Below are 25008 nucleotides of genomic sequence, written 5' to 3'. Positions count from 1 at the left end.
GCTGGAGCCCTTCAGCTGACTCCGGGAACACCCTGAATCGGTGACAAGCCAATCACAGGACACCAGGAGATGGACAGTGCTCAAACTCATACCTAGGGGCAATTTAGAGTGTCCAATCAGCCTACCATGCATGTTTTTGGAATGTGGGAGGAAACCGGAGTACCCGGAGGAAACCCACACAGCTCCACACAGGTGGACGTGACCTGGATTTGAACCCAGGACCCCGGAGCTGTGAGGCCAACGCGCTAACCACTCGCCCCACAATTAGGTATTCCTTGCTAAAATGAGTAATATTAAAAAAAAAAAAGATAAAACTTATTAGAATTAATAAGTTGCTTTAAAAAGCTCTTTGTACCTTCACCACTCGGTAACCTTTTTAAATTATTACTTACAAAATTGAAATTAAGGATTTATATCAAAACTCTTTCTTATAGCGGATTTATCTTAATTAGGATTGGTTGCCATTGACGACATTACACGTTTAATCCATTTTGACTAGGTCAATGAACTCAATGCCAGGGTTCATTAGATTGGACTTGTATTACTGTCAGTGGTAGTGAATGAGTTAAACTAAATTAATGAGATTGTTGTTTTTTTCAATAATTGTTATCGTTTAATACTTTAATTTAATGTTATTTATTTCCAAAAGACTTTGCTTAATTTTAGAGCCCAAAAATGACAGAAAATTGGAAAGTCACACTGTATTTTCAACATGACACTCATTTTCACATTTATTACTCTTTTGAAACACTTCAATGTTCATATTAGAGCGACGTTACAGCATCCACACAAAAGACTGACGAGCGATCAAATATACAGAATTAAGGGAGCTCACGGTCGGCAAATATATTGCTTTTTAACAAGGGACGATGATCAACATCTATCTAAACCGTAGACAAACACGCTAAAAACACGTCACCGTCAAATAAAATACTCACCGAATCTTCAGAGGCTTCAAATAAATACTATATTTATCATATACATCTCCATTTTTGTACCATTACGCGGTCAAGCGACGATAAAAATGCAGTTTTATCGACGTCTTTGGATGGCGACTGCTTCGGAAAGTGGAACGACCAGGTAAGGTAGACAAAGATGAGGGAGGAAAATAGGGGGGAAAAGTGGGCAGGAATGTAAAACGGTGGCAACCCGAATGGAGCTTCTAGACTTTGAAGTCAAGGAGGTTGCAATCAATCTTGTAGTAAACGTATGGGTAGTACTCTTGTTGGCTCAGGTTCAGTCCGGGAATATCCATGGAGGCCTAAAATGCACATTATTATTATTATTATTATTTTTAATTGAAGGCATGAGAAGTGGACTTTTCAAAAAATTGCTGTTTTGCTGTTATGTATTTTAATAAAGCAGTTAATTGAACCCTCTGAAATTTTAAAAAGGGTATTTGTTGTTCAATCAAAGCTTACTTCCATTACTATTTACTGCTATTTAATTAAAATATAAAAATATTTAAAAAATCTGTGAACATTTTTGATTGTGTTAATTTTTTTGTCCACTAACATTTATGTATTTATTTACTTATTTACAGGGCGAGCAGCATGACAAAAATAATATAATAAATGTTTTTTTGGCTTGAGCCAAGATGGCGTCGCACACGGGTGCAGTGGCTCTTTGCTCTCCAGTTTGGTGTTTTGTTTTCATCAATTTTAACAATTAGTAATTAGACAGGAGAATGTTATCATTGTTTTCTTTTGGGGTATTTTTGAGTTTTTGAAAAAATATCTTTGAGTAAAACAGATCCTATTTATAGTATGTATTTTCTTACATTTAAAAATAAACATCTAGAAAGATGGTAACTCATTGGCTGGTAAGACTCACGTCGATGATAGCGGCGCTGCTGTCAAGGTGCTTGTAAAGGTCATAAAGAACCTCCCTCAGCTTCTTCATGTTTTTCTTGTTGGGCTGCAGGAGCATGGCCTGGAAATTCACTGGAAGACCATATCTGGGAATACCAAAAACATTTCTCAGAACACATCCTGGAAAATAAGGCTGCCGGCACTAGTCGGCGGAGCCACAATTTATCCATTACAAAATGAATTAACAAGTATTTTGATAGTCGATCATTCTTTGAGACATTGTTGACCTATTTTTCCAAACAGTCATTATTCTCGCCTTATGATTTTTGGGCAACCAATTGCATGGTACAAGGAGACAGACAACCATTTATGTTCACACTCAATACCTAAGGGCAATTTAGCTAGCCTACTCAGCATGAACCCGGAGAAAAGCCATGCACGCAAACTCCACACAGGAAGGTTGAACCGTCGATCTGAGAACTGTGATGCGAAGTGGAAAAAACTAAATATCCCTTGATTTAGTTTGTTTAATTCAAGAAAAAATACCAAAAATAGCTATACACCAAAAAGTGTATTCTAATGTGAGATTGAAATAGAGCCAAGTAGTCGACTAAAAATAATTGGTAATTAACAAGATATCAAAAGGTTTCTTTGTGGCTAGAGTAAACTTGGCGTGTGAGCAGCTAACCTCAGGACGGACTCCACGAACACACGTAGTGCTTTTATGTGGATCCACGCAATGAAGGCTTCACTGAAGTTGACTTTCAGCCATCGGACCAAAGGGCCCTAAAATGGAAGCCGTGTTGAGAAGTGCACAACAAGGGTTGGTGCGTACTCAAATGTGTGTGTATTATATGGAGACATACAAACTGTTTCTTCTTATCGGTGGACAAGCGAGTCATCTCCTCTTTGTCGGCCTTCATCTCCTCCTCGTTGTACTGGAAGTCACGCACGGTGAACCTGAAAGCAAAACAGAATATTTTGTGTCACCATTTTGTGTCATTTTTACATCCTGCTCAAAATGGAGCAATCCAAAAGGGCCCAAAAAATTAAACTTTTTAAAAGGTAAATCACTAAAGACAGATGTGGACATCTGAAATGGAAATTGTTCAAATAAAAAAGATAACTTATGGCTAATCATAAAAACATTTTTAGCTGTATTTTTCAATGTAATTTTCCATATTTAGTACTTATAACCAATACTATTTCATATGCACTTATGAAAGAGTTCAATACAAATCTTCCCTCATCTTACTTGTTTTCCCTCGCCTTGTGCTTAAAGTCATCCACCGCCTTCCGGAAGAGCGTGACGCTGAACAGACCGCTGTCGTTGTCCTCGAAAATCAACCTGAAAACAAGCGAGCTAATTAGGATTCCTGCGTTCACCACGAAACAACTTTGTCGCGGGCTACTCGCTTGGTGGAACGAGGCACCACCATCTCCGCCAAGGTTTCGTACGTCTTCTGCCAGTCGATGAAGCTCGTCCTGACCGCGACGCAAAACATTGGATAAGTTTTCAACCTTTTTTTTCCCCACCCTTTCCGACGCACTTACTTAGGAACTACCACCAACATGGTCACCAAGTACTCAGACTCCAGCACGAAGTCGTCTTTCTTCACAATGTCGGCCAGACTTCGGGTCAGCAGGCTTCCTCTGAGACACAACGCCAACATTAACATCATTAACTTCGTCATTCCCGATGACCGCTTCTCTCCTCAACGGCACACGTACGCGTTTTTGCGTTCCAGGTTCTGCAGGTTCCCCTTCAGGTTGTTGTACGCCGACGCCCGGGCCTTTAAGTCGTTGTCGATCTGCGTCGCTTGCTGCAAAAAACCCAGAATTTTAAAATATCTTGAGACGCCACTACGTCTTTAAGATAAATTCTCTGACCCACCTTGGAGACAATCTCAGAGATGTTCTTCAGTGACTGCTTTATGGGATACTTGGCCATGTCCCACTGGAATCTGGTGATATACGTGACCAAGTCCACTATAAACCAACACAGAACACCATCAGCACACGTTTTTAGGAGAACAATTAAGAATTAATATGTGGTTTCCATGTCTTACATCCATTAGCCAACAAGTTCTCCTGTACTTTGTCGCGACTGTCCTCCAGGACATCGGCCATGTACTGAGCCACCTTCTTCACGACGCTGCATTCACATAGAATGGATTGAATTTTTGGGCTACCATTGCGGGATGTCGAAACCATTTTGATTTAATACACAATTCTTATTTTACTAACTACCATACTCTGTGTATAGGATTCATAAGAAAAAAAGTGCATCTTATAGTCCGGAAAATGCGGTAGCCTTAAAAAGGAGGCTAAAATGTACCTTTCCACAAACGTGTCCAGCTTGGCCAACTCGTCCGAAAGACCCACCAAGACATCCAGAGTGCCCACCTGTGGCAGACATGGAAATAATTATTACAAGAATGTCACGTTCTGGTGCAAGATGCTAACTGTAATGTTAGCTTGTTTTTGCTACAATATTATTTGGACTGTGAAATTGTGGTCACCTTGAGGTCAGGGATGCTAAACTTGGTGTTGGCGGAAAGGTTGTTGGCACGCGTGGTGGCCAACATCAGCTTGTCCCAAGTCTGCTGACAGGTCTTCTCGCCCGGCGCTGAGATCAGCCAGAATTCCATCATGGTGTTGCTGTTGGAAATCTAGGCTTCAACTAATGCAAGAAATGCACTAGAATGGATGGAGGGGAAAAATACATTAAATTAACACATTTTTGGGGTACAAATATAAAGGACTTTTAAAAAATATACGATTTTCAGGGTAAATTCGTCTTTTCTTCGACTTATTAATACTGTGCACGTGTACCTAATGCTAATTCCTCATTCTAAATCCACATGACATGACTTTGTTCCTTTTTTCCTCTTCTATTATTTCGCTTGTTTTTAGCTGCAGTCTCTGCAGCATGGTGATGACGTCAGACACACTGCTGTCATATGACAGTCATACGCAGAGCGATGTTAAAAAAAATCCACGACAAATATTCCCTCAAAATAAATCAGAAGCACGTTAATTTAAACGATGCGTGACCACTGGGTGAATAATGTGCTAAGTAATATTAGCATTCAGATGCGTTACGCCACACGTACATGTTTGTGTTGTTGTCCTTACCGAAAGGGTAACAGGCTTCGCTGTTCACTTGACTCGGTGCAGTTCAGTCAAACAGCTGAAAATTCCCATTCATAGCTCAAAAAAATATGTAATTTTGATAACAATTGCGGCGTTGCGACTGAGAGGTCCTTCAATTCAGCCAAGCTAGCATCTCAGGTCAGCTGATTAACGGGGAGATTTTACGCGCATGCGTAGACGAATGTTGAGCGTCTCCATGTTGCCTTCACTGACCAAAATTGCTTCGTGAATTGTACAACTTTTTTTGGGAGAGAGAAAGTAAAAGGCTTTTGTTCATATTAATGTTCACATAGTTTAAAATGAAACTTTAAATAGGTGATAACTACATTCTTTGTCATTTTTACGTTTATTTAAATGTATGCAAACCAGAAGTATTATTTTCCCATCAGTCTTCAAAGGCCTCATCCTATTTGTTTGGAATGCGGCAAGATTTCTACTCAATAGCGACACTCCTGACATAATTAAAGCACTGCAACACATTACACCGGTCAAATTCCTTTCAGGTAAAACAAGGTTTGGATTGATTGGATAACTTTATTCATCCCGTATTCGGGAAATTTCATTGTGACAGTAGCAAGAAAAGGCATAGTTATAAGTTAGACAGTACAGTCTCGTTGTTAAATAAATAAAAACATAATAAGTAAGAACATTTTGTTGTTTTTTTATTTGCCTTGACTGTAACCTAACAGTAATTAATTCATTATCCGGGAAAAAAAATCTGTGTTTTTTTTTAAAATAATTTCATTATCAATCGAGACCCAATTCACAACACAACCATCCAAAGCTTGCAAAACAAAAATAGACTTCCAATTTGTCAAAGTGAATCTCCACATAATCAATTAGTCGACCAGTCTTAATTCATCATTCACACTTTTTATCTGTGCTTTTTTTTCTATTTTGATTATATTTTATCAGTACAGCCAGAGTAGCATATTTCACTCTATATCACTTGGCTGTGTGTTCTTGACTACTGAAATAGACCAATTTGAAAGCAAAAAGGGTGCAAATGGCAGCATAAAAAGTTGTCTTGTCTTTTTGCCACAGGACTTCCGAGTGCGCTACGCTTAATCAGTTGTGACCAAGCAAAACAAATCTTTTCCCTTTTCTAAAATGGCAAGAAAATACTCTTCAAGTAGAAGTGTGACCAGAACTAAATGGACAAAATATCATGTTAGTGAGCCCATGGGAATAAAAATCACAAACCTTTCACAGCAAATACAGGAAGTGGAAATGACTGATAACGTCAATGTCTTATTTACTAACTTTCTGCCACTTTTTTTACAGGATCAGAATTTGTTTCAAGAACTGAGAATGTGACAAAACATTTTTCAAAATCCTTACCGGGAAGCCTGTAAATTTGGATTTTCGATTGGATGAACAGCATTGCTATGATTCTCATTGAAAACATGTGTTTAGCTAAAGGTTATTATTTCCCTTGAGGCCTAAACAGAAGTTGTACTTTCCTCTGTTATGCCTGAAAATGTGCAACCGTTGATGGCATTTTGTCCAGATCAGATGCTGCTTTTATTTTGACCAAACTTCTGCAGGAAGTGGTCATTCCCATGATCACATACCTGTGCTCAATCGTATTAAGATGTATGTAAGTGGGTATAAGTGACATCACAAAATGGCTGCAACCATAAATGGTGTCATTTTTGGGGTTTAAATTTCCACACTTGTCAATTTTGAGCAGGTGTCATTTATAGTAGGAGTTGTCGTGCGCTATTAAATAATTATTTGGCGAACTACTTATTACCTTAAAGTGGCAGAAAAGTACACATACTTGGAAACAATTATTGACTACTCCACCCAGCACATGATCAACCTTTCGAGGGTGTGTACTGTTTCTCTTGCCCAAAGTCAGTTTAGGTTAGCTCCCACATGCTTGTTTGTCATTTTGTGCCATGTGACTGGCTGGTGACCAATCTTTGCTGTACTGTATACTTCTAAAATTAGCTAAGATGTATGAAGCAATCTGGAATTTGATATTACAACCGTTTTTTAAGAGTAGTCACCCACTGAATACGGCGTACTGGGGCATATATGGATGAAGAATGAGAATGTAAATGATTGTTTATGACGAGCCTTGACGAAAACTCAAACGAAGCAAACTTCGGCCCTGAATGACAGCGACGAGTGTCCATCCACTTGGAAGTGCAGCATTACGTAACGCCTAGCGCGAGAACTCCCCTGCCTTTTCGGAAATACAAATTTGGTTTGGCCCTCCCATTAACCGAGCGTTTATTGGCCAGTCTTGCCACCGAAGTCCCGCCCACGAGACATCGCTGAACTTTTGCTACCTTCTGCCGCCGCTTTCGCTGTAGTTGTCCCTCCACCACCGAAGAGACAAAACGAAGACAAGGTCTCCGCTCACCTCTACCCTTCAATGAGCCATATGGCCACACAAGCCGCCGTTCTTTCTTTTAACCTGGGGCCCACTACTCTTTAAAAATTCCGCCGAAAAAGAGAAGACGATTTTCTAAAACATCCTGGCCGTTATCTCACGTAAGTACTCGAACCAAGTCTCCCTGTGTGTGTGTCTCCGCGGAGTTAACATGGCGGGCTGCTCTTTCCGTCTCCATTGCCCCAAACATGACAGCTCGAGTCGATGCGTTTCATTTGACTCTCCCTATGTGGTCTATGTGGCTAAAATTACGGCACAGCTCGTCTTAATTACGGCGACATTGACATTAAGTGTGTCGTCTGGCTGCTTTAGGCTTGGTTGGGTTATTTTTAACGTCAGCCATTAACGTCAGCGTCTATGGCGGCGTGTTCGGAGGCGCCACAACGTTAATTTGACTCCGATTTTGTTGATAAAGACACGGTTTTTCTAAACTCTCGCCCACTCGTATGGTCATTTGAGCATTAATGACAAATGGGAAGATTTGTTATTCATGCTTATTAACGTGCGTATTCTGTTATGCCTTCGCTATTGACTCGCTAATCTCATTTGTCAAATTGTGTAATACGCATGCGCACTTGCCCTTTTTGGGAAGTGGCCATTTTAGTAGTTTAAAGGGCATTTTTTTCACAAAGCTAAAAACAGTGATTTTTGTCTTGCTGAAGTGGTAAAAGTATATTTTATACTACTTCTGCTTTGACTTTTAAGCAAAACTATATCTATACTATTATAACTATACTATAATACTATAACTATGCTATTTCTATAAGAACTAAACTATTATCAATTTAATAGTCCACCATTTTGATACTCAACCTCTTTTGAGTGTATTTTGCATATGTATTTAAATTTTTATTACAAAACCACAAAATGTTATTTATAACATTGTTTCCAATTTAAAAAAAGAGTAACATCTGTTTTTCAATTTTAAAAATGGCTTATCTGTTTAATTAATGTTAAGGAATTGTTGTTGTTTTTCATTTTTATTATACACAAAAAGAAAACAGGTAAGGTTTTTCCTAAAATATATTTTGAAGTTGAAGTAAGAAACATCTAAAAAGTAAAGACTGTTATTTTTATCGTCCTTATGATAAACAATTAAAAAATGAGATAATTTGTTTGTTGAAGTACTTAACATATTTTGGACCAACATGTACACAGGGCTCCCCCTTCTCTGCACCGGTGTATGAGCGCTACCCAGAGGGCCTAGGGGCGGCTCTTTACCGGGACCACTTGGACTTCAACGCTGAGCCGCCTTGGGATCCTAGCTGATAGCGGTACAGGTCCGTCTCCCGACTCGTCCATGTGAGTCCACCACGCCCACCCGTCCTTTCGCCTTCCCTTCCCGAGTCCATTCATCTAACCGTCCGTCTCGGTTGTTTTCTCCCCTCTCCCAGTTTGTTGCATAACCGGCAGGACCCCCCCACCCCCCTTTGGCTCAGTCGTGACCCGCTCGCCATCGACTCTCGCTCATTCGTTCTTTATGATTTTTGGATCGCTGGAATACGGTTAAGATGAAAGGACTCGTCGACCGACCCGTCGGCTACACCGTGGAGCTTTTGGGGGGCGGAGCTAACCTTGATGATGTCATTGACGAGCGCATCTGCGAGCAGGCTGTGGTGAGTGGCTGGCATTTTTTGGGTCGGCCTGCAAAATAGCCCTTTTTTTAATTAACTCATTCACTACCATTGACAGCAAACAGACCCCTTAGTTGAAATGGATTGGTCGTCTATTGCCGTCAATGGCAGACAAAGAGTCGATTAAGTTTGGATACATGTCGGATTGGTTGTAGTTTAACCTCGTATCGGCTGTAAATTAATTTAGACCGGATGTATTTTAATCTCACATGTTATAGGCTAATCTTTGATCGGTCGTATTTTAAATTCAGTTCAATTGCAGATTAATCTCAGATTGGTATCAGATTGGCTGTAGATTAATCTTTGATTGGTTGGAAAGAGTATCACCAATAGACGTCGATTGAATGTTCATTCACTGCCACCCCTCCCACTTCAAATGGATTGGACGTCTAGGGCTGCCAACGAGTTAAGAGCAGATCGGTTGTAGATTAAACTCAGATTGTAGATTAATCTCTGATCGATTATATCTGAATCTTTGGCGATATAATTGGAGATCCAACTACAATTTTTTTTTTTGACAGGCAGAGAAGAGCGCCTTCGTGGTGGCCGACCTGGGCACCCTGATGCGCCAGCACGCCCGCTGGAAGAGCGCCGTGCCGCAACTGCGGCCGTACTTCCCTCTCCGGTGCAACCGCAGCCCGGCGGTCGTCGAGGTGCTCGCCGCGTTGGGCTTGGGTTTCGTCTGCGCCAGCAAGGTGAGCGCCGCTTTTCATCGACCGGGTGCCGATATAGAGGGGTTTTAACGACATCGTCGTGGCGTCCTCGGCAGGCGGAAGTCAACCTGGCGCTGGAGAACGGAGTGGCGCCCGACAATATCATCCTGTCAGGTGTCTGCAAGCAGTTGGCACTCATCAAGGCCGCCGTCAAACACGACGTGCGCCACCTCGTGTGCGACAATGAAGCTGAGCTGGCCAAGATCGCGCGCCTTCACCCTCGTGCTAAGTAAGTGGCGGTTCTATCACCATCAGCCAATACGTTAATAAGTTAAAAGACTATGAAATTTAGCTAAGCGTATTTTGTTTTTGACCTTTTTCAGGCTGTTGCTTCTGCTAAACACCGAAGCCCAGGCGGCCGAGACCAGCCTGGCCTTGGGCGCGTCCCTGAAGAGCTGCCGCCGCCTGTTGGAAATGGCCAAGGCTCTCGACGTGCGGGTCGTCGGCGTGTCCTTCCACGTCCCGGCGACCTGTCCGGATCCGCAACGGGCTTACGGGCACGCGTTGGCTGACGCCCGCTGCGTCTTTGACATGGGGGTAAGCGAGCTGACTTCATGTCGTAGCTTAGCCCCCCCAAAAACACGCCTGACGTTGACTTTTTCCCAAATTTAGGCGGAGCTGGGCTTTCACCTGAACATGCTGGATATCGGCGGAGGATTCACCGGTTCGGACTTCCAACTCAAACAGGTCAACGACACCTTAAGTGACTCGTTGATTAAGCGGAGACTTTGACCTACTGATTAGTGTCATCTAGGACACAGATAAGACATGTTTACAGGTCACACTAGCTCTGTTTACATTTGTGGAGAAAGTGAGGGGGTGGCATTCATTTTAGGCTCAATTGGGTCTAAATTCGTCTTTTAATTTGAGTCCATTTTGTCTTAATTCAGCAAAATATTAATAAACGCAACCCTTTCTGCGATGACGCAACATTTGCCCAAAATAGATTCCTTTCATATTTAACAACCAGATTATTCTTTCAATTTCATGGATTAATCGCATCACTATTTATCTGAGTAATCTACAATTAACCTTGCCAACTGCAACTCTGGTTTGTCAATGACAGCCAGTGTTTTCAAAACTAAATGTCATGTTGTCACACCGCAGGTGGAATCTGCCGTCTTGCCTCTATTGGACGCTTACTTCCCGCCGCTATCCGGCGTTCACGTGACGGCCCAGCCGGGCGCCTTCTACGCGGCTTCGGCCTTCAGCCTGGCGGTCAACGTGATCGGCAAGGAGGAGGCGACCCGCCGCTGGGACGGCTTGGCTTCAGGTGGGTGGGCTTCATCGCCCAGCTGCGTTACATAACTGAAATTCCACCGCTGTGGTGTTGCTGTTTTGGTCGTTCGGCCTACGCCAGTTGCCACTTATGTGTCATCAGGTGACAAAAGCGAGGATACCGAGTTCCTGTACTACATGAGCGAGGGTGTTTACGGGCCGTTTGGCGTCAAGCTGCTCGGGAACGCCATCGCCGCGCCGACGGTGCACAAGGTGGGTTGGCCCTGCTGTCCCACTGAAAAGTGGCTAATAATAATTTGAATATTGTGGGGGGGGACTATGAAAATAATCTCATCTCGTTTCCGCCGCGCAGCACGCTCGGTGCGCGGACACGGCGGCGTATCCCAGCAGCCTGCTGGGCCCCACGCTGGACGAGCTGGACGTGGTGGTGGAGCGCTGCCTCCTGCCCGAGCTGAGCGTGGGCGATTGGCTGATCTTCGCCAACATGGGCGCCTGCGGCCTAGGCGACAACACGTGCGCATCACCGCAGCCGCCCGTCTACTACGCCGCCACCGCGTCGGACTGGTACGTAATCTACGGCCCATTTCAAATGAATCCGCGATCAATTTGGGGTCATTCCTGGTTTTAACTTGAATTCAATTGACTGTTTTTATTACAATTGTATTCAATCATAAATCCATAAAATTTGAAAACACTTTATTTTAAAAAAATCAAATGAATGTTGTAATATCGATTAAAAACAACAATTATTTTAAAATAATGAATAATCTAGAATAAGCAAAACTTGGCACAAAGGTAATGAAAATCCTATTTAGAAATCTCATTTACTTTTTAACTACATTCTATGTACTGGGTCTTTTTTTTTTAAATTAATTTTATTGACTATTGTTTGTCATCTGCAGGTACGAAATGCAGGAGGCGGGCGTGACGCTGGACGGCGCCATCAAAACCTTCTTTGTTTAGTCGCCCTCAAATCACTGCTAAGCAACATTCCAAACTGAAAGCCTTTTATTACAAAATAATCTCAGCCCTCCTTTTTTTTTTTTTTTGCCTTGCCATATTAAATCAATCCTGCCCAAGTGATGTTATGCAACAAAATGGACGACTCCAAATATGTAACCCCCCCTCCTCCAATACCACCTTACCACATTACCCAGTGTGGGGGGGTTGCATTAATTCTGATCAGATTAATAACCCTTTTACAAAATTGCTAACGCTCTATCGTCTGTGTGTGTGTGCGTGTATAAAACTTTGAAGAATGGAAGGACCTCAAAACTTAGCGTAGCTGAAATGAAATGATTTTTTTTTTGTATTTATTGGAATTATTTGTGGTTGAGGGCCACAACTTTTTCCTAGTAATAAAATATTGATGCGTGGATGTTGGCGTCATAAGTACTGTGACTGTCATTCACCGACCGAGTCACTCGACGTACACGCCATTTTGGCTCAAAATGAATTGGACGTCGAGTGCCGAAAATGGCAGCCAGAGTTGCTTAAAAAGCGCTAATGAACCACCGCCTGTTTTTGTTTTTGAATGTAAATTGTTTGTTGGAGTAATGAAAGTGATTAATTTAATACATTTCTGACTGAAATCATTCATTCTGAGTCAGTGTGGTTAATTTTTAGGGAATATCCTTTTTAAATGTTATGACATTTAAGGTTTTAATTTACAAAAACAATGCGTGCTAAAGTGAAAGTGTTGGGTACATTTTGGCAAATGTTGGTTTCATATTTCCCTCCCAAAATATGTTGGGTTTTGGAAAAAGAGTGTTTACTTAAAATGTTTAAAATTAGCAATGTTGATCATGTGGTCATGGTAAAAAATTCAAAAACTTTGGAAAATTAGGGCTACTGCATACATATACACTAAAAATATACATTTTTCATTGTGTGAATTTGGGAGGTATATTTTTAAAAAATAATTGTGAAAAAAACTGATTTGTTTTGACTAATGTTTTGCTCCGCTAGTCCGTTGATAGTAAAAGTTAGCTAAATTAAAAATGTTTACACAAATGTCTTTTGACATGTTTTTAAAAAAATTCGGATTTTAGGCAATACGTTTTATTTTCTACGTCTCGGGTTTTTTATGAAAACCGCAATTTTGGCGATCTTAATTTTTTCGTATGTAATGAGTTATACTTATTCGGCAAGTTAGAACGTTTACATAAACTTCACGATACTTTCGGAAGAATGTTTAATGTTATTTTTGTGTACATTTACGTTGCTATTCTTAGAACTTGCGAAAAAGTGTCCTATTGGAAAAAAATCTATACAAATTTAAACATTCAAAGGTGACGATTGTAACCTTTTGTGCGACAGCTAGCCTACATTTTGGGCTGAACCTGCATGCAATACCGCTGCCCACCACCAGGCCTGGAAAAACTATGACCACTCTACGATTGGCTAATAAAAGTGGCATGATATGATGTCATCTAGGCACGGCACCGCCCATTTAGCTCACTTCCCAGGCATACCATTGGCTGGGCTGATCCAAATACCACGTGATAGCCACAACCGCTTCTGTAGCCACGCCCCCTCGACCAAGCCAGGCCCATTTTAAGCACCAAACCAATTAGTGAGCTATAAATTTCTGTCGAAATTTCAAAGACCAAAATTATTCAAAAAAAATAGTTGACTCCAACTCTTTGAAAGTCACCCTAAACTCGTTAGCATGCTATTAAAAAGTTATTGAGCCAAAAAAGCTAGGATGCTCCCTATTGGTTAGTTTGGGTGCTATGCAAATGAGGAAGCTGCTACGTCACATCCTGTACTTGAGCGCCATTTTTCCCTCACGCCAAAGAAAGGGGACAAAAAAACGCTTGCAAAAATTAGCTCATGTCCTCGTTCTAGACTTGCTAACGACGCTTTGAGACTCCGCGGGGGCCACGTTGAGACGCGGAATGCGTCTCGCCTGAGTACGCCGACGGCGGACGACAAAAACGGGGGCGAATCGGCTCGGCTGGCGTGAGGACGGAGTGGAGGAAGTGGGGCGACCGAGCGGCGTGAGGACCCCAAGTCGACCGCGGAGCCCGGACAGGTAGACGTCTAACCGCCGGGTGCCAGGTTTGAGTCGTCAGGGGCGGGGAGGAGGCTCCCGTGACCCGGTTGTGATGCTGTCACAACGGCACGGGCGCGCACACGTTAAGGAAAGACGCGCGCACGTTGTTGTTTATAACGAGCTGCTCCATCGCATTTTATGCACGCGATGTATCCACTTTATTCGACCGCAAATATGCCTGCGCAAAAATGGCAAATTAGTTTGCTTTTGTACAAATTTTGAATTGTCCTGAACTCATTCGGGGCTACGTTTCAGTTCTTTTGACGTCGATAGGCGTCCAATCTACTTGGACTGGGAGGGGCTGACCCCAAAAAATTAACGAATGTTCATTCACTGCAGGCCCTCGTCAATGGCAGCCAATGTTATATTGGAAAACAACATTTAAGCCGTTCGAACAACAAGCTGGTTGTTGATGTGTTGTACTAAGTGTTAATTACTACATAATATGATAGTTACTGTGAGGTAAATGATGGATTTAATAGATTTGTGAATAATATTACTTTGCGACTTTGTTATAATCTGAGCACCCCCCTCCACCTTTTAGCACGTTTTGTTTATATCTGTTGAATCATCCGGCAATTAAATTATGGGTTCAATAGATTAATCGGTAAATAACATTGCAATTAATCTCTTTCTTTTTACTTATTACACCCTGAATTGGTTGCTAGCCAATCGCAGAGCACAATGAGACTATAATCATTCAAATTTGTTTGTTTGATTGATATTGCGACTAACACATTTTTTTTTCATCCAACAGGTCGTGAGCGAGAATGTACCAACTTCCGGTAACTAATTTGGAGAATGTCCGCAAGGCGCGCAAAGCGGTGAAGAACGTGCTGAGCGAGATCGGCCTGGAAGACTGCCGGAATCTCCTTAAAGTAACCTAATCACAAACAATCCCAGATTTACTAAAGATGGAGAGATATGGGGTCAATTGTTTATTTGTGTCCCAATGGCTGCAGCTTAATTGCAAAAACTTCACGATAAAGTGCACAAACGACAAAAAGACACAAATAGTCGATAAATGAGTAATAGATTAATTGCAGACTAGCGATAGGATAGATCTTAATTCACTCACAGATGCATCTCAGATCAATTATGATTAATCCCAAACTGTTTTATACATTGCAACTCACCCCTTTCTTTTTGTGCCATTGACGATGATGGACGTCCAATCATGTGGCTCCTTTCCATCCTTCTGGTGTGACTTTAACTGTTCGTCGAGGTCAAATCCATTTGAAATGGAAGGGACGGCTGCAAATGAAAAAAAGTTTAGATATAACAGACATCTATTGTTGTCAATGAGTTCAAAACAACCCAAAATTTGCCTTTTAATTTCCTTTAGGAACTCGACGGGAAAAATGCGGAAAACGACAAGGAGACGGACGACGAGAACGGCGACCCTTTGATGGGCACCGAGTGGACCGACTTCACCGACGGTTACAATGGACGCCTCCGCAAGAAGGTGACCAGAATATCGAAATTGCCACACCAAGTTCAACGTCGGAAAAGCTTCCATATCGGAGATATTTGTCGTGATATTTTCTGAAGTCAACATTTAGTCTTGTATTTTTTTTTTTTTTGCTCTTCAGTGGCCCTACCGCTCTCGCACCATGTGCTGCGTCATGTGCAAGTACTCGTCAAAGAACATCTTCCACTACCGCGGCCACGTGGCGCGCTGCCACGAGTACCTGCAGCGCCTGTGCTCGCTCACTTCCTGCCAACGCTGCCTATTCGTGGCGCACCCGCGCGCCGTCAAGAAACACATCCTGCTCTTTCACGGCGGGCGCTTGTACGACCAGGGGTCCACGCCCCTGGTCCCCGTTCCCACCGCGGCGGCTCCGACGGCCCCGCTGTCGGTCGCCGCCGTCCTCCGCGGGATAGAGCGCTACCGGTGCACCAGGTGCGCCTTCCCGTCGCAGTCGGTCTTCACTATTAAGAAGCACATCATGCTCAAGCACATGGAGAGCATGACGGAACGTCTAGTGGGCTTCCGGCAGCACGTGGCGGCGTCCAACACCAAATTATACTACTGTAAAGCCTGCGACCTCACCACGGGAAATCTAGACCAGATGCTGCACCACCTGCTGGTGCACCCAAAGCATTACACTATCAGCACACAGGTATTTACGGTTTCTTTCCACGTGTCGGCCGGCCATGGAGACGTTGACCTCGTTTTTTTTCTTCCCGTCAGGTACAGTCAATGATCTACGACAACAAGACCGCCCCCATTCACCCCTCGAGGAGCGTGGCCGCCGTTGCCGCCGCCGCCGGCAACGGCAACGGCCTCTTCGTCAAGTTGCCCAACCTGGCGCCCAAGCAGACGAACAGCAAGTCCTTCCTGGTGCCCGGCAACGGGCAGCAAGTGGTCACCAGCACCGGAGCGGTGCTGACGTTGCGATCGCTCCCGGGGGGAGGCAGCAACGGCGCTTTGCTCTGCGGGTCCAGGGGGAGCCAGTCCTTCTTGCCCCCGCAGGCGTCGGCCCTGGTCCAGCTGGCCAGCGCCGAGGCCAAGGGCTTGCTCCAACCGGGCGCCACCATCTCCCTCCGGGGAAGCTCGACGGCGCCCGTGCCGGCCCAAGCGCAGCCCGTCTTGATCCCGCAGATCCGAGCCGCCGCCCCCGCGCAGGTCCCGGTGGCCAACCAGATGACGCTCCAGGGCACCATGCTGACCTCGCAGTCCCTCCTGAGCCACCTCATCCCCACCGGCAACCAGGTCAACGGCATGCCCACGTACACCTTTGCGCCCCTCCAGGTGGTCCCCATGGCCAAGAGCTCGGGCAAAGCGGGCGAGCAGGGCGCCGCCGGGACGGGGGCCGGGACGGGGGCCGGGACGGGGGCCGGGACGGGGGCCGGGACGGGGGCCGGTACGGGGGCCGGTACGGGTGCCGGGACGGGCGCCGGGACGGGCGCCCAAGCGAAGAAGTGGATCACCTGCCCCTTCTGCAACGAAGTCTTCCCTTCCAACGTCTTCGACGTGCACGTCCAGGTGTCCCACCAGAGCGAGTGCGTCCCGCCCCGCGCCGAGTCCCTGGCGGGGCGGGCGGCCTTCCTGCGCAAGATGCCCGACAAGAGCATCAAGTGCCTGACGTGCAAGGCGCTGCTGTCGGAGAAGAGCGTCCTGCAGCACCTGCTCCACGGCCTCAGCTGCCTCTACTGCTCCATCTTGTTCTTCTCCGTCAAGCAGCTGGCCGAGCACGTCAGGAAGCACGAGCCGGCCGGCAAGCTCTACTGCGACTTCCTGCGCCAGAACTACAAGATCTACAGCGACGGCGGCGGCAGCGGCGCCGGGATCCTCTTCCCGTACTTCGACGTGACCGCCGAGGCCCACCGCGACATCCTGGGCGAGTCCGAGGTCAACCTGGCGCTGGTCACCAACTCCCTGGAGCTCATCTACGTCAAGCTGCGGCCCAGCGCTCGGGGCCAGGCCCGGCCGCCGCCCGCCGGGGTCAACGTCTCCCACTGCACCTTCTGCAACGATAAGTTCCAGGAGGAAGCCGAGTACCTGCAGCACCTGAAGCGGAAGCACCTGGTGGCGCCCACCATCCACGCCATCCTCAAGACCGACGCCTACAAGTGCCTCTACTGCAACGGGGTCTACACGGGGAAGGTGACGCAGCAGGCGGTCATGCTGCACATCCAGCGTTGTCGCTGTTGCCCCAAGGCCACCGCGCAGGCTCCCAAAATGGCCGCCCCGCCGCCTCAGCAGGTAGCGTCGCTCGCCCCTTTCCCCGCCATGTCGTTTGTCACTCGTTGCTAAACATGCAATTATTACTCGACTGCCACGCTTGACCGTTCGTTGTCATCCGATGCCAATACTCTGCTGATTGCGGCATGCTCATTTAGCTGCTATGCTAACAGCTAGCCCCTTAAAGGCTTAAAGATCAGGGTGTCCACGAAAAGGCTTTCCGAGTGGAAATAACAGCGGGGTCGTGACGTTATCCTGATTTAGCCGCTACGCTAACAGTGAACTAGTAAACTACTAGACATTTCCATTTAACAGTTAACAGTTTGGCTAACCTTTTGGTTGGGACCTCTGCCATTAGTTACTTGCTCATTTTGCCACCAGTTGTTTATCCATCCGCCTGTCTGCAGGTGGTGGCCAAGGCCGGCGCCGTGACTCCGCAAACATCGGGGGTGGTGTTCCTCCAGGTGCCCCGAGAAGTGGCGGCGAAAAAGCAGCAACCCAAGCTGCTGCCGCACCCGAGTTCGCCGCCGCAGAGCAAGGAGCAGCTGGCGTCCACCAAGAGGCTGGAGGACGCCCTCAAGCAGGTCATCGAGTTCAACAAGAAGGAACGCGAGCACAGGGCGGCCACGCGCAAGGACAGGAAGGAGCTCCCCGAAGTCCCGCCCGACCCCGACGTCAAGCTGGCGCTGGAACCCACCGGGCAGGACCGCCGGCGGTACGAGGACCGCCGCGACTTCGTGGACCGCTACTTCAACGTCAGGCCCTACCTGGGCCGATCGGAGACCATGGAGCTGGCCCGCCGCCTGTCGCTCTCCAAGTCGGAGGTGACGGCGCTCTTCAGCAAGAGGCGCACGCGCTGCATGAAGGGCATGAAGAGCAGCGGCGCCGCCGTGCTCTTGGGCTTCGACATGGCGCGATTGGCGCGGGTGCGCCACCCGCTGGAGGTGCCCGAGCAGAAGCCCGTGGATTACAAGGAGGGGCAGGCCGACGACTCGGAGGGGCTGCAGGCGCCGGTGGAGTCAGTGGAGCCGCCGCAGGTGCCTCTGCCGCCGCCATCACTGCCGCCGACGACGTTCCGACCGAAAGCCGCGGCCGACGAAACGGCCGCCCAAGTGCAGCTGGAGTAAAATAAGTGAGAAGTGTCCCTCGCCAATTGCCGGCCGGCCTTGTAGCTCCTCCCCCCAAATCTCGGGAAATGTGCCAAAGCACTAGTTTTACATTTTGGCGCTACTACTGAGTTAGCATTTGTTAGCTTGTCGCGAGGAGGCGTCGAATCCGTTTGAATTGGGAGGGCTGTCAACGGATGAAGATTGGACAGCCCCCGCCCCTCCCACTTCAAAATGGATCGGACGCCGAGCATCGTCAAAGGCAGCCGGTGAGTTAATCTATGAACTCATTGACTGCCAGCGTTAGACTTTGTTGATTACTCACAAGGTGTTTGATTAATTTATCAACCAATTGGCAATTAATTAAGAGATTGATCTATTGGCTCTTTCCCTGCCAATGATGTGTGTCAGTGCTGGATGGCCAATCAATCTTAACTGGTAGCATTAGAATTTGTATGTTTATATGGAAATGTATTTGTCTGTTGAATAGATCAATTAATTGCATTTTTTTCTCCCCCGCAGATTAAAACAAAAGAGCAAATGTGTGAGGGTTCACTGTAAAAACAGGGTAAACAACGACGTCATGGTTGTAGTTCTTATATTGTCCGCGAGAGGGCAATTTCACAAGTGGTCAGGTGACTGTATAGATTTCTTCCTGCCTCTGCTCACTTTTTTTTCTTCCTTTTTCTATATAAAGATATATATATATATATATATATATAAATATAAATATGTACAAACGTTTTGTTTTTCACTAGATTGCTAATGTTACGAAGTGAATGTTTTTGTATCGACTTCTGGACCTAATTGTTGTCTTTGTAGTTTTAAAAACATCCAGGTCCAAAGTGTATCTCTGTATACACAGTGTTCACATTCTGTTCACACCAAGGCTGCTCTTTATTTTTGTGCTTTTATTTTTTTACTTTGACGGCTGGTGCAAATGTTAGCCTAGCCCACTAAACGCCCTGCTCGTTTCACAGTCCTTGCAATGTTCTACCAAAAATAAAAGTGGTTTCATTTCCTCCTTATGTGGCATGTTTTTTTTTTTCTTGAAGAAAAAAGCCCCATTTTTTACAAGTGACAAAAACAAAACATTAAGTTTTTTTTTTTTCTAAACATTTTTAATTCATTTTTTCACTACATTGCAATATTTTGATGTTTACCAATGGGTAAAAAAAACTGGTATATACTACAGCTAGCCAAAATGTAACATTTAGAAAATATATTTGTTTCTCTGTTATCTTGACATTTTACATCAAATCATCAACTAAAAATGCCTCCTTACCCATTGACGTCCGATGGATTTGAAGTTGGCGGCGGACAAACCAACTTTCATTGGCTGCCAATTAATCAAGTGCATTGAATGTCCTCTTGTCAATCGTCATTGACGTCAACTTGGATGCGATCCAGCGTGGTCGGTCCCGTGTAGTTGTTTGTTTCGATGGCCCGCAGTCCGTCCACGTAAAGTTCAGGAAGTCCGTTCTGTTGGGCGCCCAGACAAATGACCTGCACGCAAAATGGTTGATGAGTGACCATCTTAAATCCTTTTAAAAACCTTGCCTCGTTAAGTGTCCACCACATTTGCTTTAGATTCCCCAGGATTTTAAGAAATGTATAACCCAAAATGTGAGATCCACGTACATAGACATCCATTCTCAATTATATTTAAGTTGTTTATATCAATCAATATTTTTTTACTGTGATTGAGGGTGTAATCTGCATCCTGCCCATAGTTAGCTGGGATAAGATACAGCACCCCCATGACTCTCATTTTAGTTTTTTTTTATTATGAGAAATCTGTTCATTAATTTACAAATCTGTTTTTAATTAATCGATTCATTTCACTGTGAAAATGGCTAAAACACATTTATATGCCCCTCCCACTCATAATGGATTGGAATCTAGCACCCTCAATTGCACTAAAACATGAAAATTGACAATAAATGGGCTCATCTAAATGATTCTGACCATTAATAGATAAATTAATCAATGAGGTCAAAAGCCTAACCTGATGGCTAAATTTGTGATGATTTTTATTTTGCGCCATTGTTGGCCGTAAATGAGTTCAACATAGATTAATCTCTCAAATAATTGTCGATTATCCGATTTTCTTAACTGGGGGAATCTGTTAAATTTCTTCTCCCGACTAAAACAAGATTGGCAGCCAATGAGCACCCTGGAAACAGTTACTAGATACATACGTGCTTGTACTGCGGCGAGGTGGGCCGGGTGTGAAAGTTGTTCATCTTGTACGTCCTGCACGTCATCTCTCCGTGACCGCTGCTCTCCACTCGGACCTCCAGCGGGGAATAAAAGCCGCGGTGGACCCCTTCCTGACTGAAAACAACAATTTCCAATGACTGACCCGCCTCACGTGGTCTTTGCGAGCGTTCGGATAATACGTCTTACCGGTCCAGGGAGTCCAGGTGGTCTCGGTTCATGGTCCAGATGACACCCCACACCTCCGAGCCTGGGTTTTCTTGGATCGTGGCCACGCCGCCGTGCCAGTTGAAGCTCTCTGCGTTTTCGGCCCATAGGCCGAAATCCAGTCTGTGGTCCTGTGATAATGTCACATATTTTTTTTATTAGACTCCAGCACCCTGATATAGATACTGAATGTGTTTTTTGTTTTGTTTTGGGGGATGAATTGGTTAATTGTCTTTATACATATTACACTTTCTAACGTTAACATGGAGTGGTATGTTGTTTAGTGTATGTTGTTGTATATTTTGTTGGTTTGTAAACTCATAAATACCTTTTTTTATTGAATTGAGGTATTTTCTGTAGATATTACGTGGCTTTTTGTTGTTTTGTGGGCATTTATATGGCTCGGTTTGTAAAACTATTAGTGCAATTGAATTGTTTATTAAAGAAATATTAAAGTGTCAACTTGATTTCAGATATATTTAGATTTTCTTTTTTATAAATGGATTAAAAGAACTGGATTAAAATCCCTGAATATTCAGTTTTTTATAGATGTAAAACAATGTTTATTTTAGCTTTTTTATATATTTTTAGATTTTACAAAATGAATTTTGAACTAAAAACACAGAAAAATGGATTAAAAAATTACAATTATTGATTTAAAAGGGGGGAAATCAGGAAATTTAATATACATCTATACTCTATTTTAATTTGATTCTAAAACAGAAAGTCGGCACTCATGATTTACTTTCCCGGGCCACACAAAATGATGCGGCGGGCCAGATTTGGCCCCCGGGCCGCCACTTTGACATGTGTTAGGTGGAGTACGATTTGCGCATGCGCATACAATTGAATGAACCACCATCTGTGGCAGATTTTGAGAGCAGTGAAGACCAGAATGTCGTAATAAGTATGCGCCATTTCGTGTCCCAAATGCATGTATATATGCCTAACAGAACAAACAAAAAAGAAGAAAAATAAAGCATTATTCTCGGATAAGTGCCGGTCCTGTTGCCGTTCCACATATACACAGGCGTTTTGATCCTATGTTCAATGAAATCTTGAAAAATGAGGAAATCGGCGACCTCTTTACACCATGATATAAACACCAGAATCTTTCATCAAAGGATATAATGGAGGTCACGTGTGCCTAGATATTCACTTCATTTACACACGCCGACCTTAATCTTTATAGCGAAGCAGGTGCGCCTGATCAAAAGAATAAAATAACATGGAACAAGCGTTTTCGAATTACCTTCAGCCGACCAGTGTCGAGAAAAGTCGCCGAGGGGTTTTGCAAGCTGATTCTCTCCTTCAACATGTTGCTCCCGAAAGCGAAATAGACAAAAGTGCCGGCACTTTCGGGTCCTCTCTGGGGCATTAAGACGTCTCCACGCATCTCGCCCATGTTAGCCAGCGTGCAGCTAGCTGCTAATACGCTAACTAGGACATGGTGTGCTGTGCGCCAATGAATTGCCATGTTTAACACCCGCCCGAACACGCCGCTCTACACTGTATTTTACAAATAAAGCTTTCTCCTTGCAAGCTGTGTAATCAGGCTAATCTCTACATCCGGGACCTGCGCTAATTTAGTGACGTAAATGGCGTTTTTGTTAACAGTGCAGGTCTCATCTCATTTTCTGAACAGCTTTATCCTCATTAGGGTGGCGGGGGGTGCTGGAGCCTGCCAGCTGACTCCAGGCCAGAGGCAGGGGATACCCTAAATCGGTGGCCAGCCAATCGTAGGGCACAAGGAGACGAACAACCATGCACACATACTCAGTGTCCAATTAGCCTACCATGCCTGTTTTTGGAATGTGGGAGGAAATCGGAGTACCCGGAGTAAACCCATGAAGACCCGGGGAGAACATGCAAACTCTACACAGGTGGATGTGACCTGGATTTGAACCCAGGGCCTCAGAGCTGTGAGGCCAACATGCTAACCACTTGCTCCACCGGGCCACAACAGTGCAGGTGTTAATTCTAAACTATGTTTTTGAAAAAAATAATGTCAAAACACGTACGTTCTCATGAAGAAACATTTTAATGTACAAAAAAAGAAAACTCAAAGAATCCTGTACAAAAACAGTAAAGAGCAGGTGACAAATGTTTTGAGGAGTGGGTCGATCATCTCCGGGGCCCCCCGCGCCCTCGTCCCCGTCCTCTGCCACGTCCTCGGCCTCTTCCCCGACCGCGTCCAGCCACTGCAACACAAAGAGCAATCATTGACATACATTATTTAATAAGTAATAGCAACCTTAAACCAGAAAAAGAAAACACTTAAACCAGAAAAAGAAAACATTATTTTTCTTGTTATTGTATAGCTAATTATTAGCAAGCGAAACCGTCTTCATTTAAATTTCTGACACTGCATTTTTTTCAGCCGCACAAAAAAAAGTAATAGAAACTTGTCAGCGTCAAAATTCAGCTGAAAAGCAAGCATTTTAGTCCCATTTTCAGAGTATATTAGCTTTGTGGGTGTCCACCTAAATTTGATTTAACAATATACAAGCATGTTATATTGTAAATAATCTGTATCCAGATTCCTTGAGTGCATGTAGAGATTATCTGGAAAAATAATATTTTTTCCCCCACATTTGGCACCAAGTGTACATTGATTTTTTTAGACTCTCAAGATCCCAATTGCCCGGGATATGATGTCTATAGTCAAATAGTTGACAAAGATTTTGCATTTTATAAACAAGCCACAGGATTTTCCCGACGGCTTTAACAACATGGCCGTCCGTCCGATTACGCCGCTTACCAGCTTCCCTCTTCTTGGACTTTATTTTGGGCTCGATGTCGACCAACAGGGTATCGAGCGGCAGGCTGTCGGGCAGGATGAAGTAGCGGATGTTGTTGCCGCGGATGCTCAGAGACTCCAGCTGCGCCGGTTCGCGGTTCTTCAGCGTCATCTTCACCGCCTTCAGGTGGGTGTTCATGCTCACATCCACACCTGCAAATAATAGCAAAATGTGTTAAAAATATAGAGCTCCATTTATTTCTTAAAACATGTATACACCCAGTGTTAAGTTTTGGGACACTTGACGATCCTGTTGGATGGAAAAGTGTCTCAAAACTTTTGACCATTTGAGTAAGCAGCTGTCTTTAAAAATATTAGTTTTATATATTTCTGTTCCATCTCAGAGTGGGCTATTTACCTGTGATGGTGCCGTGGACTTGGGTACCATTCTTCAACTCAATGGTAACCGTCTCATGGCTCAGTTTCATCAAAAATCTTGAGACGCACACAAACCAGAACGTTAAAGGTACTTGTTAGCTAGCATGCTAACGTGAATCAAAACAAAGGCTTTATTGCCATTTCAGACAAAGCCCCCTTTGGTCTGATGGCTTGGATATATGAAATATAACATAATATATCACAGTAAACTACGATAGATTTATACTTTAAAGGCTGTATTTACGATTTCCATTCATTCAGACCGCCACTTCCCGCCTATACAAACCTCCACCCCAGTTCGATCTAACACCATCCGGCATCAAAGTCTTTGTTTTAGAAAATAAACAACACATTACTGGACACGTGGATGTTCTAAAAGGCGTCTCACCTGACTAGTTTCATGTTGTCACGACAATTTGTACACAAAAGTTGAGGTGCAAAAAAATTACAGCGCTAGCTTTGAAAAAACAAGCAGGCCGTTAATGGTGGACGTAGCGTTCAAAAAGCGCTACTTTGACGTCATTTAAGCGCGACTGTAAGGCGTTTGCCAGGCCACGGTGCCACTAACAGTCCCGGCGGGGAATTACACTTTTC

At 44.4% G+C, this 25008-nt stretch overlaps 5 protein-coding genes across 6 annotated transcripts; 2 read left to right on the top strand and 3 right to left on the bottom strand.

The window, feature by feature from the left end:
* Positions 1-686: 686 nt before the first annotated feature.
* atp6v1c1b (ATPase H+ transporting V1 subunit C1b) lies at positions 687-5144 on the bottom strand. Its single transcript, XM_077590479.1, has 13 exons — positions 4950-5144; positions 4334-4511; positions 4150-4217; positions 3881-3966; positions 3706-3800; positions 3543-3634; positions 3366-3464; positions 3228-3296; positions 3067-3159; positions 2678-2771; positions 2500-2597; positions 1834-1957; positions 687-1261 (listed from the first exon to the last, which is right to left on the bottom strand). The coding sequence occupies exons 2-13, from the start codon at positions 4463-4465 to the stop codon at positions 1163-1165; spliced, it is 1149 nt and encodes a 382-aa protein (XP_077446605.1). The 5' UTR covers positions 4466-4511; positions 4950-5144; the 3' UTR covers positions 687-1162.
* A 2134-nt stretch (positions 5145-7278) lies between these two features.
* On the top strand, positions 7279-12556 carry azin1b (antizyme inhibitor 1b). The gene is made up of 11 exons (XM_077590909.1): positions 7279-7472; positions 8530-8673; positions 8766-8987; positions 9527-9700; positions 9775-9947; positions 10042-10255; positions 10331-10405; positions 10826-10991; positions 11100-11209; positions 11310-11521; positions 11860-12556. Exons 3-11 carry the CDS (start codon positions 8883-8885, stop codon positions 11918-11920), a joined length of 1290 nt encoding a protein of 429 aa, XP_077447035.1. The 5' UTR covers positions 7279-7472; positions 8530-8673; positions 8766-8882; the 3' UTR covers positions 11921-12556.
* A 1171-nt stretch (positions 12557-13727) lies between these two features.
* Positions 13728-19837, top strand: adnp2b (ADNP homeobox 2b). Of its 2 annotated transcripts, XR_013297862.1 has the most exons (7): positions 13728-13994; positions 14773-14893; positions 15361-15480; positions 15608-16138; positions 16210-17724; positions 18111-19078; positions 19332-19837. XR_013297862.1 is itself a non-coding variant. In XM_077590736.1 (6 exons), exons 2-6 carry the CDS (start codon positions 14786-14788, stop codon positions 18828-18830), a joined length of 2994 nt encoding a protein of 997 aa, XP_077446862.1. In that variant the 5' UTR covers positions 13728-13994; positions 14773-14785; the 3' UTR covers positions 18831-19837. The 2 variants fall into 2 exon arrangements, 1 of the variants encoding a protein (XP_077446862.1); XM_077590736.1 differs by having other exon boundaries at positions 18111-19837.
* A 179-nt stretch (positions 19838-20016) lies between these two features.
* On the bottom strand, positions 20017-22823 carry ggcta (gamma-glutamylcyclotransferase a). Its single transcript, XM_077590737.1, has 4 exons — positions 22489-22823; positions 21219-21367; positions 21011-21146; positions 20017-20315 (listed from the first exon to the last, which is right to left on the bottom strand). Exons 1-4 carry the CDS (start codon positions 22711-22713, stop codon positions 20184-20186), a joined length of 642 nt encoding a protein of 213 aa, XP_077446863.1. The 5' UTR covers positions 22714-22823; the 3' UTR covers positions 20017-20183.
* A 435-nt stretch (positions 22824-23258) lies between these two features.
* Positions 23259-24961, bottom strand: snrpd1 (small nuclear ribonucleoprotein D1 polypeptide). Its single transcript, XM_077590676.1, has 4 exons — positions 24803-24961; positions 24395-24471; positions 23998-24189; positions 23259-23437 (listed from the first exon to the last, which is right to left on the bottom strand). Exons 1-4 carry the CDS (start codon positions 24814-24816, stop codon positions 23361-23363), a joined length of 360 nt encoding a protein of 119 aa, XP_077446802.1. The 5' UTR covers positions 24817-24961; the 3' UTR covers positions 23259-23360.
* Positions 24962-25008: the final 47 nt, after the last annotated feature.

The sequence above is a fragment of the Stigmatopora argus genome, chromosome 21 (assembly GCF_051989625.1).
Source record: "Stigmatopora argus isolate UIUO_Sarg chromosome 21, RoL_Sarg_1.0, whole genome shotgun sequence".
Lineage (NCBI taxonomy): Eukaryota > Metazoa > Chordata > Actinopteri > Syngnathiformes > Syngnathidae > Stigmatopora > Stigmatopora argus.
The sequence above is the reverse complement of the archived record's forward strand: the minus strand, read 5'-3'. Positions and strand labels throughout refer to the sequence as shown.

Bases quoted from the DNA above. Each gene is read 5' to 3' on its own strand.
- atp6v1c1b (XM_077590479.1), bottom strand. From the start codon at position 4,465: ATGATGGAATTCTGGCTGATCTCAGCGCCGGGCGAGAAGACCTGTCAG. The intron at 1,958-2,499 runs GTTAGCTGCTCA...TGGTATTCCCAG, and splicing joins TTCGTGGAGTCCGTCCTGAG to ATATGGTCTTCCAGTGAATT. The intron at 1,262-1,833 runs GTGAGTCTTACC...TGTGCATTTTAG, and splicing joins GCAGCGCCGCTATCATCGAC to GCCTCCATGGATATTCCCGG.
- azin1b (XM_077590909.1), top strand. From the start codon at position 8,883: ATGAAAGGACTCGTCGACCGACCCGTCGGCTACACCGTGGAGCTTTTG. The intron at 9,701-9,774 runs GTGAGCGCCGCT...CGTCCTCGGCAG, and splicing joins GTTTCGTCTGCGCCAGCAAG to GCGGAAGTCAACCTGGCGCT. The intron at 10,256-10,330 runs GTAAGCGAGCTG...TCCCAAATTTAG, and splicing joins GCTGCGTCTTTGACATGGGG to GCGGAGCTGGGCTTTCACCT.
- adnp2b (XM_077590736.1), top strand. From the start codon at position 14,786: ATGTACCAACTTCCGGTAACTAATTTGGAGAATGTCCGCAAGGCGCGC. The intron at 14,894-15,360 runs GTAACCTAATCA...AATTTCCTTTAG, and splicing joins ACTGCCGGAATCTCCTTAAA to GAACTCGACGGGAAAAATGC. The intron at 16,139-16,209 runs GTATTTACGGTT...TCTTCCCGTCAG, and splicing joins ATTACACTATCAGCACACAG to GTACAGTCAATGATCTACGA.
- ggcta (XM_077590737.1), bottom strand. From the start codon at position 22,713: ATGGCAATTCATTGGCGCACAGCACACCATGTCCTAGTTAGCGTATTA. The intron at 21,368-22,488 runs GTAATTCGAAAA...ACATTATCACAG, and splicing joins TCGACACTGGTCGGCTGAAG to GACCACAGACTGGATTTCGG. The intron at 21,147-21,218 runs GTAAGACGTATT...TGTTGTTTTCAG, and splicing joins CACCTGGACTCCCTGGACCG to TCAGGAAGGGGTCCACCGCG.
- snrpd1 (XM_077590676.1), bottom strand. The intron at 24,190-24,394 runs GTAAATAGCCCA...TATTATTTGCAG, and splicing joins AGTCCACGGCACCATCACAG to GTGTGGATGTGAGCATGAAC. The intron at 23,438-23,997 runs GTAAGCGGCGTA...TTTGTGTTGCAG, and splicing joins GTCCAAGAAGAGGGAAGCTG to TGGCTGGACGCGGTCGGGGA.